This window comes from Cervus elaphus, chromosome 33, assembly GCF_910594005.1.
Source record: "Cervus elaphus chromosome 33, mCerEla1.1, whole genome shotgun sequence".
NCBI classification, from domain to species: domain Eukaryota; kingdom Metazoa; phylum Chordata; class Mammalia; order Artiodactyla; family Cervidae; genus Cervus; species Cervus elaphus.
The window spans coordinates 45918036-45931407 of NC_057847.1; the positions used below are offsets into that span (position 1 = coordinate 45918036).

Here is a 13372-nt window from a genome sequence, read left to right on the forward strand (position 1 = left end):
GTCTTAAGTTCATCCATATCTCTAAGGTCTGTATGTGCAGCCTCTACCCTTTATGCCTGGGAAACAGTCAAGACCCCAAAGCCAACCAATACAGCATAGGGTCTGTGTTTAGGGAGGACAAGGTCTGTGTTTAGGGAGCACAGGGTCTGCGTTTAGGGAGCACAGGAGCATGAGCGAGGGCTTTCCCTCTCTGCCCAGGTAAAAAGACCAAGGAGAAAGAGCTCTTCCTGCTACACAGCTTGTAGCTTTGTGTGCAGTTGCCACAAGAACTCAGCATGTCCAGCTTTTAACTCTCACATTGTCATCTCAGGCTATTATACAACTAGCTCTGTGCCCCCACTGAGTCCTCGTATTGATGGCCACATAGAACTCTGCCTGCTGACTACAGCACAGAAATAAGCTCTCTGGCATGCACCTCACACCATCCAAAACCCAAAAGGAAAGCCTCTCTTTTCTCAGCTTCTATCTTCCCATGCACACCAGAGTTACATGGTTTTCCCATTTCTAACCTCTGAGACCTAGGTGATGTTGGTGAAGTTCCAGTCATCTTTAGATTTATGCAGTAATTCTAGGAAAGGACTAATGGATACTGCTGAAATACTGTTCTTGTTGAAAATTCTTTGAGATTTACTCTCTTAAGAATTTTTACTTTGCTCCTGAAATCAGCCAGAGAACTGGATTTTCAGTTGACCATGGGAGGTGGAGATGGAGCTTCATCACAGATATGCCCATATAAACTCTTCCTTATCTACATCAGGTACCTTACCCTCTTTACTAAAGTTTCCAGAGTTGAGCAGTGAAGTTTAGTTTCACTTATCACAAGCAAATTATATCAGCAGGTAGAGGAAGGTGAAAAGGATAAAGAAACAGCAAACCTATTCTTCCAGTCTGCCATTTCTACCTTCTTCCTCCTGCCTTCTCTTCTTTCTTGTCCATTGTCCCCAAAACATTATTTAGCTATTCTCTCTTCCATTCAACACACTTTCAGTAAGCACTAAGCCAGGTGGTGGAGGCGCACCAATAAACATGGCCCATTCCCTTGAGTAACTCACTCTTGGTGGAAGCTGTGTTTAGTCACTTAGTCATGTCCGACTCTTCGTGACCCCATGGACCGTATGTAGCCTGCCAGGTTCCTCTGTGCATGGGGATTCTCCAGACAGAAATACTGGAGTTGGTTGCCATGCCCTCCTCCAGAGGATCTACTCCTCTTCAGACCCAGGGACTGAACTCAGGTCTCCAACATTGCAGGAGGATTCTTCATTGTCTGAGCTGCCAGGGAAGCCCAAGAATACTCGAGTGGGTAGCCTATCCTTTCTCAAAGGATCTTCCCGACCCAGGAATCGAACCGGGATCTTCTACCTTGCAGGTGGATTCTTTACCAGCTGAGCTACCAGGGAAGCCCCTTGGTGGAAGAGAATGATCCAAAGACTTACAAAATAAGTGACAGTCTAATGCAACCACCTGAAAGTATGAAAAAATTGATGATTCCAAAAAAACGGTGAACTGCATTCAACAGAATTCAAAGCTGAATCACAATAAGACATTTATTCTGACCCTCTGTGTACACTTCCTTAAAGGAAAACAGTAGATCTGCACAATGCCCACAGCAGATAGAAAATTTTAAAGTTATTATCTGTGAAAACATAATTTTTATTCACCAATAATTGGATATGTTTTGTGTTCATCTTGTTCAAAAAGAAGATTCATCAAACTTTACAGCTCCATACAATATTTTTTTTTAAGTAAGGAAATCAGTGTGGAGGAAAAACGCGGGCAGGAAAAATTTGATGAAGCCACGAGATAAGACTGGCAAACAGAACACAGCCCACTAAGATACTGTATGCTGGGTGAGGGCAGACCACAAACCTAGCTCTGAGCATTCTGGCAGCCAAGGGTGAAAAAGGAGAAACATGACTAGTTCCATGACTCACAGTGTCCACATGATAATTTTTCATAGGACTAAAACCTGAAGTAACCTATCCCTAGATCCTCCAACACTCATATTCACATACTTCCTTTCAGAATGAAATTTCTTTAATATCCAATTTCACTTTGCACCCCTTGCCTATAACATGTATTTTAAAATAACAGATAATATATCTTCATTATTTGCTTTAAAAGAAAGAAAACTATTATTTGTATTTAGTATGCTATTGTGCACAAAGCCTCAGGGTCCAGAGAATGGCTCGTGCATCAGGCAGCAATGACAGAACACCATGGTCACTGTTTTAAGACTTCACAAAAAAGATGTTCATGTTGATATTTTCTTGGACTGAAAATCTATAGCTGTGGCTTTTCCTGACTACATCATCTGCCATGTGTTTAAATCATAAAGTATATTTGTAGAACATGATGACTGATTCAACACAGTAAATTTTCCTGAATTTTTTGAAGACAAATTGACACTAAAAATAATCATGGGTCCAATACAGGTATTACCTGGGCTGCTCAGCAGCAGCAAAAGCAGCCATACCATTTATGAAGCACTTACTAAATGTCCAGGGTTAGTCTATATACATTATATACATACCTCCAATCTTCAAAATAGTTTAAGAATGTTAGTATTAACTGCATTTTACAGATGAGGGGAAAAAATGAAGATCATTAAAATAGCAAATATCTTTGTTTTTAAATGTTGTATTATACATGCTCAAAAATTCACAAAAGTTGAGATTATACTATAATCTAACATATTCCATCAAGATTCAACTAAAGATTTTCCCAAATTTCCTTTATCTACCATTTTTTGATGAAGTTTTTTATAGAAAACTCTAGTCATATAATTTCACCCCTATATTAGTACACCATTTTTTAAAAATAAAGACAGATCCTTATTTAATCCAATGCCAACACCAAGTCCAACAAAGTCAATGATAATTTCTTGGAATCATCTAATAATTACTTTGGAGTCACAAGTCAAATACCCCAAATTTTCTCTAAGTCTTTTTATAGTTGGTTTATTCAGATTAGGATCCAAAGAAAATCCACACATTTAGTTATTTCTCTTGAGTTTTCCACACCTCTTCTTTCCCTATCTCTGGTTGCTGTAAAAGAAAATGTCTCTTTTGAGGCATGATTCACATATCATAAAATTCACACTTTTAAAGTGTATAATCTTAATATATTCACAAGACCATGCAATCATCACACTATGTAATTCCCAACACTATGTAATTTGCTGTTAAGTTTTGTCACACTAAAAAGGAACCAGCACACATTAGCAGTTACTGCCCATTCTCCACTCCCAGGCTATGGCAACCATTAATCTACTTTCTGTCTCAATGAATTCTTCTATTCTGGACATTTCATATAAATGAAATCACAAAAGCAAACGTGTTTTGAGTGTCTATCAGATTAGGTACCACTGACATATATAGATAGGTACCAAAAATACATATGACATAATTCCTGTTGATAACAGATAGTCAACAAATACCAACACATTATATTTGCCATATAAATACTACATTATGAATGCTCTAAACTCATGGTTTTTATCTTTCACCTCACAAATATACATAGGAGAAACAAAATTAATGTATGGTAACATTCTAATGGGTTACCTACATGTGACAGAAAGTCCATTTTTCTGCTGCCCACAATTCCCACAATAACAGTTAACCAAAAACGGTAGTTCACCATAATGGTGGCTTAGTGCCTGTCTTTACAACTCCCAGCTTCCTCTCAATCTCAGAAAAGCATACCAGAATGCAAGTTGAAGAAACAGAGATAACATGTATTTTTACATTTATTTTTAGTATATCATTCACACACTTTAGCACTTTTTAAGGAAGGAAGTAAAGAGCTAGTGGTTAAGGGAACAGCCCCCAGAATGCACATATTCTCCAGGGTCAGACTTGTACACCCCTTTACCACATAACAGCTGTGTGACCTTCAGCAATGATTTAATCTCTAAGTCTCAGTTTCCCTGTATGTCAAATGGAGATACTAATAAGTATGACTGCTTTCAAGATTTAACACAAAACTCTTATGAAGAAAAGCTGCTTACTAAATGTTGGTCAGTGGCAATAATACTTATGATCATTTCACTATTTTTAACAAATCACATATGCCACTTCACAACTGACAGAGCCACTTCCGTTTGCAGCTGTCAGCATGTGTGAGACTGACCACCAGAGAGGAACAGATAAAGTAGCTCAACTGTCCACACCCCGGCGTATTAACATTGAAGGGAAATAATAACCTGAACTTGGAGAATTTGAAACTCAGAAACATTAAGATAATTGATTTGGCTCTGCTGCTGTGGACTGCAGGCTGCCCAGGGTCGGTGAAGGATCTCAAGTTAGCTGGACGGAAACTTGCTCTAAAAACCATTGACTGGGTAGCTTTCGGGGAGATCATCCCTCGAAACCAGAAGGCCATGGCTAACTCCTTGTAGTCCTGGAATGAGACCCTAACCTCCAGGTTGGCTACTCTGCCTGAGAAGCCACCTGCCATCGACTGGGCTTACTACAAGGCCAACGTGGCAAAGGCTAGCTTGGTGGATCACTTTGAGAAGTTTAATGCCCTGAAGGTTCCTATACCGGAGGATAAATATACTGCCCAGGTGGATACTGAAGAAAAAGATGTGAAAAGTTGTGCTGAGTTTTTGACTCAGTCAAAGACCAGGATTCAGGAATATGAGAAAGAGCTGGAGAAGATGAGGAACATAATTCCATTTGATCAGATGACCATTGAGGACTTGAATGAAGTCTTCCCAGAAACCAAATTAGACAAGAAGAAGTATCCCTACTGGCCTCACAGGCCAATTGAGAGCTTATAAGCTCGGGTCTGGGAGAAAGCTCTGGCCCTTGAATTACAAACTCTGGACATTAAAAATAATTACATGGTAAAAAAAAAAAGATAACTGATTTGTTACTCCCCTGTCTCAAGATCCCCACCAGACCTCACCACCAACTCTATGAAGCTACTTACGGGCTGAGAAGAGCACAGCTATTAGAAATGTCCATCACCAACAGGATTTCCTTTCCGGTATGCTGGAGACAGAAACCACCTCCCAAGACAACCTTCCTTTGCCTGTGCTCTAGGCTCCCTGTCATACCCAGGATTCCTAACCTGCTGCCTTGGATCTCTCTCATTTGTGTGGTTACCTTTCCTTTATACTAATTATCACTATACTATTTGTTCACTATCATAAAATCATTTTTCCTGGCAATAACAGACTTAGGCAATATTTATTGAAGGTAAGTCTTAAGGAAGAAGATTGTATCAGTAAAATTTTATTCTTTTGCCTCATGATCCTAGGCAATAAGCTTTCTCTTCAGCCTCTATCTACTCGTAGGGCTCAATATAGCATGGAGAAGAGAGGATGGTGTCCTCATCCTCTTTTAGTTTAGGAGCTAAAGTGAAACAACATACAATGGGCGCTTCAGAAACTCCATGAGAACTGCAGGCATCTATTCCTTAGGGAACATGGACCATCTACCTTTGAGGAACAGAATATGCCTCTGCTCCCCACAATCTGTCCCACAGCAGAGACCCAAGGGAGCTGAGTTAGGAATTACAACACTCCCAGGAATTTCCAGGGTGGCGCGGGTTGCAGAGAGGGGCACAACCCCGCTCAAGACATTCATGGCCCAAAGTCAAAGAGCTAATACATAATATACACAGTCTAACTTTAGAGGGTGAGCCTTCTAGACTTGAAATAACTAGCTGGTACCTAGCCCAGAAGTGAAGTGCCCCCAAAATCACTACCAATTACAGCAGAATATTATGTAACATTTAAAAAAAAATGAGGTAAGGACATGTATACTGATGAAAATATCAAGATACAGAAGAGTATCTGTGGGTATTCACATATTGTTTTTAAAAAACAAAAACAAACTAGACGGAGATACTTCAGTCTTACCAGTGGACCTCTAAAATGTAGAATCTGGAGGGTAGAAAGAAAATGGAGAATTTTCCTTTTTATTTTATATCCCTCTGAAGAGTCTAAATTTGTTATGAAATAATGATAAAAACACCTGCTGGAGATTTGCCAAAATATGAAATAATTTTTTATCAGCCTAAGTAACGTCTCTTTATAAACAATTCACCATCTGGCCTTAATATGTATCAATACACATGAACAGAAAAGCCACCTAAATTAGAGGACCTGCATTATTCAAGAAGCATAAACTGCTATGTAAGATAAATAGAAAAACAAATCAGCTAAATTTGATTTGACCACTTGACCAGATTTATCAGAAATTTTACCTGCAAAACATTTAAAAATCGAGAATTAAGATAATGCAAGAATAAAATGTCTTCTCTAACTTTTTCTTTGGTCATGAGAAACAGGAAGGCAAATCACAAAACAGAAATCCATGCATCTCTTGGAAAAACTCTGGTATATTTAGGGTATAAATCTGGTTCTCTTCTCTATGTATTGAAAAAGCATCAATGTTTCTTACCTGATCACAGATCAGTTCCCACTTTTTCTCGTTGTCATACTGCCGCAGCAACCTGGCTTTGTCAGGGGGTAGGTTCATAGCATTCTGTAAGGAAAAAAAAAAGAAACATGTCACATCTCACAATAGTAACAGACCACTCATGGGCAGGCCAAAGAATACTACTGTGGTTCTTTAATGGCTTCAACTCCTAGCATCTGATGAAACAGAAACACCCTACACAGGTCATTTAAATATCAAATTGCTTGAATGGGAGGAGACAGGCTCTGAAGTCCCATGTTGGGATACTGGGGTGGTCTGCTCTGAACTATAGACTTGCATTTCAGCAAAAGTAATTACTTCTTCACTTAATAGCAGGCTCTCAGTCTTCTCAACAAAGCACCAGAGGTTATTGAGAAGGTACTGTCCCAATTTTCTTTTCCAGGCATAAGAGTCTTCCATTTTGAACAGTGGGAACTTGATTTTGTTATATCCTTATCAAAATTTGCTCCCAATTCCTTTTGAAGTACTACAGCCCCACCAGACACAGAACAGAAAACACTAAAGGAAAACTCAACAAACAGAACCATTGACAGATAACATCAACTTTGACTTGCTTTGATAGACTATGAGTAAAGAAAGATATGAAAGAAGAGAACAATGCAACCGGTTTGTGTCCCCTCTGTGAGATGACAGCACTCCTTCATGACACAGGTTAATATCAGTAACCTCTACTCTCAGTTTAGCTGAGAAGTAGGGTTTGCAATGAGAAATGGATCATGAGCTAAAAGATGTCGAGACATCAGACTACATGAAACCCTCCTCTTAACAGAGCACACTTTCTGTAGTGTTGATGGTAATTTTCCTAGGGCTTCCCTGGTGGCTCAGTCAGTAAAGAATCTGCCTGCAATGCAGGAGACCTGGGTTTGATCCCTGGGTTGGGAAGATACCCTGGAGGAGGGCATAGCTACTCACTCTAGTAGTCTTGCCTGGAGAATCCCCATGGACAAAGGAGCCTAGCGGGCTACAGTCCATGGGGTCCGCAAAGAGATGGACACGACTGAGTGACTAAGCACACAGCCAGGTACATACACATCAGTCAGTGTCCCAAATAACCAATCATATACATTCTCAAGATACTTGTCTTGGGTCTGATGCGATTTCAAGATACTTGGGCATGGAGCATGGCAGAAAGAGACAGCCCCAGAAGAAATTCCTACCTGTTCCCCTGTCTCCATAAAGCTTGCATGCTTTAAACAGCTGAGCCAAATATTCAACTAATTTCATGTATTAACTGTCCCATCTAAACCCTTATATCAACACTCTAAATCATAGCTGGCTCATAGTAAATAATATACCCCCATGCCTGGGCCAATATTTGAGTAGACAAATGCAGAGGTCTTGAACTTATAATGCTCAAACCCCTAGCTCTCTGGAGGACTTGGACTTACAGAGAAATACTTCCCCTTGCCACCATTACCGTCTCATGTCATCCAGCAAAACAAATTTAATAGAGGCGACGGTGGGTGAGTTATTCTGACTTAATAGCAGACAATTAAACTTTGATGATTTTGACTGATACAAGTGAAGCATTTACCCCAATGCTCAATCTAGTATCCAGACTAATGTGTAGATATGTACCACTTATCAATTTGAATCTAATAACCTTTTTCAGAATATTAATTTTTTAACAACCCCCAAAGCTTAAAACTTATTAACAACCCCCAAAGCTTATTAGAAAATCTTTAGACTCCAGAGTTTTCAATGATACTGCCAAGGTTTCTCCATAAAAATATCTAAAATGGGAAAAATACTTTTATATGGCCTGTCTCCATGGAATATCTACTTGAAGTAAAACAGAAAATAACTACTTGTATTTATTTTCAATTACACTTTTATAATGTTCAACAACCACCCCTAAGATAAAGCAAAGGAGAATTCCATACGTCTTTCTGAGGGAGTCCAACATTATTGATCATTAAATAACCAGCCCATCATTGCTTATTTGCACCCAAGAGATAGATTATTTCCTCTTAAACTGATTTTGACCCTCGTGCCCCTGGGTGTGCATTAAATAGGAACAATAAGATTATAAGGTAGATTAAATGAGTTTTTCTCCCCGAGTCCTTATTAACCTCTCGTGATACAAAGGGGTAACACACTGAATGCCTAAACTCCTACAAGGTGCCAAGCATGGTATACATAATTTAATATTCATGACAAGCCCATGGGATAGATATAACTTCCCCCATTTTACAAATGAGAAAACAGGCCTAGGAGTGCTTACTCAAGGTTAGACTTCTTTACAGAAGAAAACAGGACCTAAACTTAGTCTGTTGGACTCCAAGGACAAACACTAAAAATGCCAGGCCTTTTTATTTTCTTTTTTGGCATCGAAGTAGAATGGCAAATAAGTAACTTTCTGTTAGTACTCCACAAGACAATCACGCAGCAGTATGCAAATAGTGCTACCGAAATTAGATGCAGGCCCTGTTGTTACTGCAAAGAGAAAGCCAAGATACTCCTTTCTGGATCAACTTTTCTTTTAATAAAACAGTCTTTCATTCAAATGTTTATGAAGCACCACCCTAGTATAAGCACTGTGCTCCACAGCACAGTGGGGAACCTAACAGATATAGTCCCCATGGAGCATCATATTCTAATGAGCCGAAGATGAAACAAACTAATCTCAAACTCTGATAAGTCTTGTTAGAGGTTATCAGAAGGCAACTTATAGACTGAACTATCTGCAAAGAGGGCTTCCCTGGTGGCTCAGACGTTAAAGAATCTATCTGCAATGCAGGAGACCTGGGTTTGATCCCTGGGTCGGGAAGATCCCTTGCAGAAGGCAATTCTTGCCTGAAGAATTCCATGGACAGAGAGCAGGGAAAAGCTATGGTTTTTCTAGTCTTCATGTACGGATGTAAGAGCTGGACCATTAAGAAGGCTGAGCGCCAAAGAATTGATGCCTTCAAACTATGGTGCTGGAGAAGACTCCTAAGAGTCCCATGGACAGAAAGGAGATCAAATCAGTCCATCCTAAAGGAAATCAACCCTGAACTTTCATTGGAAGGACTGATGCTGAAGCTGAAACTCTAATACTTTGGCCACCGGATGCAAAGAGCTGATTCATGGGAACGACTCTGATGCTGGGAAAGACTGAAGGCAGGATGAGAAGGGGACAACAGAAGATGAGATGGTTGAATGGCATCATTGACTCAGTGGGCGTGAATTTGTGCAAACTCCTGGAGATACTGAAAGACAGGGAAGCCTGGCATGCTGCAGTCCATAGGGTCACAGAGACAGACATGAATGAGCAACTGAACAACAGCAGCATCTGGAAAGACTTCTCAAGGAAAAGATAACAATTAAGGTAAGTCCTAGAAATGAGAAAAGGTGAGTCAGGTAAAGAGTGGATGCCAGTGTTCTAGGCAGAGAAAACAGGGAAAAGATGCTAAGGTAAGGAACAGTTGGATACATCAAAGAGCCAGAAGTGAGTCAACATGGCTGGAGAGAACGCAAAAGAGAGAGAATGAGGGAAAGATAAAGCTAGAGAGGTGAGTCAAGGCTAGGTCATGTCCAGCCATGTAGGACTGGAGTAAATACTTTTCCTTTGCTCTAAAGTGTAATGAGAAACCAGTGAAGGCTTGTAAGCATGAGATGACATAATCAGGTTATGTTTTACAAAGATTATCATGGGTGCTTCATGGACAACTGATTAGAAACAGCACAAATGGAAACTACTCCCAGTTGGGAGTAGTTCAAATGAACGGCAGCAGCCAGGGCAGTACTTCAAATGAATGGCAGTAGGCTGGGACAAGGCAGGTGAGATCTGGACTGAAGCAGGTGGATAGATGTCAGAAATAGTATGTGAAATTGACTGGAGAGGGCTGAGGGAGGATGTTGAGTGTTAATACCTGTTTTCTACCTTGAGTCACTAGGTAAACGGTGGTCTGTTTAAGAGGGGCACACTGCAAAGGTGGCACGGATCTGGAGGAGGCAGTGAAGAATAAGATTTCTAAACGGTCCTAGCTGGTTAGGTATATGATAGCTATGAAACATCCAAGAGAACACTCAAGCAGTCAGGTAGATATACAGTTCTGGAGGTCAGAAGAAAGGTCTGCATCTTTCTGAATGAGAAGAGTCCTAAGTCTTTTTGAACCTGATAACTAGTTATCATCAGCACCCATACATAAAAACATGCACTCGGTAATCATTCACCAAGCATTTACAATCACCCCTTATACAGGTCAAGCCTCTGAGCAGTTCAGGTATACATTACCCAGCTTAATAAATCTACAAGGACCATGAGGAAGCAGCTCCATTTAAAATCAGACCCTCCACAGAGGCCTGGTTAAAGTTCAGGGATGTTGTGATTAGCTGGCAAGAACTGCCCTTAGACTTTTTGAGAATGCATTCATTCCTTTTGAGCTGTATAGGGCAGGCCTTGGGAGTCCAAGCTAAATGTTTGTGCAGGTAACTCCCGAGAGCCCAAGCTATTTTCTGAGGAACCTGATGTGAAGACTCCACTCATTAGAAAAGACCCTGATGCTGGGAAAAATCGAGGGCAGGAAGAGAAGGGGACAACAGAGGATGAGATGGTTGGATGAGATGGTCAGCGACTCAATGGATGTGAGTTTGGCAAACTCTGGGAGATAGAGAAGGACAGGGAGGCCTGGTGTGCTGCAGTTCATGGGGTTGCAAAGAGTCTTAACACAACTTAGCCACTGAACAACACTGGCTGTCTCTCCAGGCTCCACTACTGCCTGTATAAAAATGGATTGCCCTTCTATTCAACAGAAAATGTACAACTTCCAAGTGGTCCTAACCCCTGTGACAACTCAACCTCTTACATACTTAGTGATATCTCAACACAGGGCACTCCTTCCCTCCATGGATTCACCCTATACATATGTCCTAGGCTTTGACCACGTGCCAGTGTACCTGCCCTGCAGGCACAGGAGGAAATTCAATCATGAAGCTGCTGTGCTCAAGTACATGCCAAAGGTCCACTGAAGACATATGATCAGTTCAGTTCAGTTGCTCAGTCATGTCCGACTCTTTGCAACCCCATGGACTGCAGCACACCAGGCATCCCTGTCCATCACCAAGACATATGATATCTGAATTGAAAAATCTAGTGGATGTTAATCCTATATTTTCTAGATTGTAGAAGTTTCTAGCTCAAATTATTTTTTTTTTCTAGCTCAAATTAATCAGATCATCTAAGGGCATTTTTTAATTTCCTGTTAGGAATGTCCCTTTCTATTTCACCTGGCAAATTTTAAGAATCAGCTCAAATATCATTTATCATTAGAACCTTCTCCCAACTACTCCAAGAAGACACACCTTCTGGTTGGGCTCTGACAACACTGTATACAGCTCTCCTTTACAGCACCTCACAAACTGTGCCTTAATCATCTGTTAGCCTACCTACATCACTCCCCAACTAAGTACTTCAAGGATAATGTCTTTTGTTAATCCCCAAATCAGAGACAGGACAAGGCAAACAGGAGGCACTCAACTAGCTGCTGAATCAATGAAAAGCAAACTAACTCAACCATATTATTCAGTCTGACAATATCTTCACTGATTTAGCATTTATGCTTCAGCTACTGACAAAGTCTTCAAACTAAAGAGCCTTTTTTCTTATAAAAGCTCAATGATAATGTCTATTACTAATTAGTAATTATCTTCCAAACAGGAATTCATGGGGTGACAAATCAAGTTCAATTCTAGCAACATTTCCTTGAAAAGAAAAATCTTGTACACATCCTTCTGCCACATATAATAAACCATGGAACCTGAACTTTGTTTTGGTTTTGTTGCCAGTAAATTCAAATCAGTATCAACTGTAATAATTAGTCTAATCCAAAAGTTACTTAGGGGCTTCCCAGGTGGCAGAGTGGTAAAGAATCCGCCTGCCTGTGTAGGAGATGCAGGTTCGATCCCTGTGTCATGAAGATCCCCTGGAGAAGGAAATGGCAACTCACTCCAATATTCTTGCCTGGACAATCCCGTGGAAAGAGGGGCCTGGTAGGCTATAGTCCATAGGACTTGCAAAGAGTTGGACATGACTTAGCAACTAAATGGTAAACAAAAGGGATAGTTACCTTTATGGTCTATATTGTTTTTAAATTCACTTTCCATCTCAGAATATTTTAAAAATGGAAGATTTAATAACTAGATAACAACACAATATGCAAGTTTCTGGGTATGTCAAGGAGAAACTATGGTTAAGAGAGTCTATAAAAGTCTATACTTTAGAAGTGACACTTATAGATTATCATATACAACACACAGAAGAATGAAAGTACCCAAACCATTCAGAACCAGATAAACCCAAGCCTTAGGAATAGAGTTTTGTGGTCTCAGCTCTTGCCCTGGATTCATGGGAACAACGAAACCTTGCAAAAGATCCTCAAGGCTCCTGTTGAGAAATCCACAGTAACATGCAGACACAGGAGTGAAAGTGAATTATATCAAATACATCTTATGTAATATACTTTTGTTCTTATAATCTCTAAATTAAAGCTTTCAAGTATTAAGTCACCAGATTATAAACAGAAACTCTGCTATTACACAACCACCTGTATACACTTTATAAGCAGCAGTGCTTACAGAAGGAGGGAAAAGATGTTACTAGAGAAAAGGCTAAGACAATCACTGACAGTTCTTGAATGATAAAGGTACAAACACTTTACAGCAACTTAAACGAAGGAACCATTACGTTTCTTTGAACATGACGTAAAACAAACAAAAAAACCACATAATAGAAAATTTGCTTTTTTTTAACCATGTCTAAGTGTACAGTTCAGTGGTGTTAACTATAGTCACAGTTGGAACTGGACTAGCTAGACCTCAACCCAGACTTGTATCACTTATCAACGGTGGTGTTGAGCCACACAACTTGAATCAAAAAGCAAAGCTGAAAAAGCCAGTAAATGAAATTCAAAACTGAAGATCAGAATCCAGTCAGAATC

General features: G+C 40.0%; 1 protein-coding gene and 1 pseudogene across 5 annotated transcripts in view; one reads left to right on the forward strand and one right to left on the reverse strand.

The window, feature by feature from the left end:
* Positions 1–13372, reverse strand: part of FMNL2 (formin like 2) — a 327350-nt gene that overhangs the window by 131217 nt on the left and 182761 nt on the right. For all 5 annotated transcript variants that reach the window (XM_043894012.1, XM_043894009.1, XM_043894011.1 and 2 more), the window contains exon 2: positions 6414–6497. In XM_043894012.1, the coding sequence (XP_043749947.1) occupies positions 6414–6497 (84 nt within the window). The remainder of the gene's footprint in view (positions 1–6413; positions 6498–13372) is intronic.
* On the forward strand, positions 4117–4862 carry LOC122688248 (annotated as a pseudogene).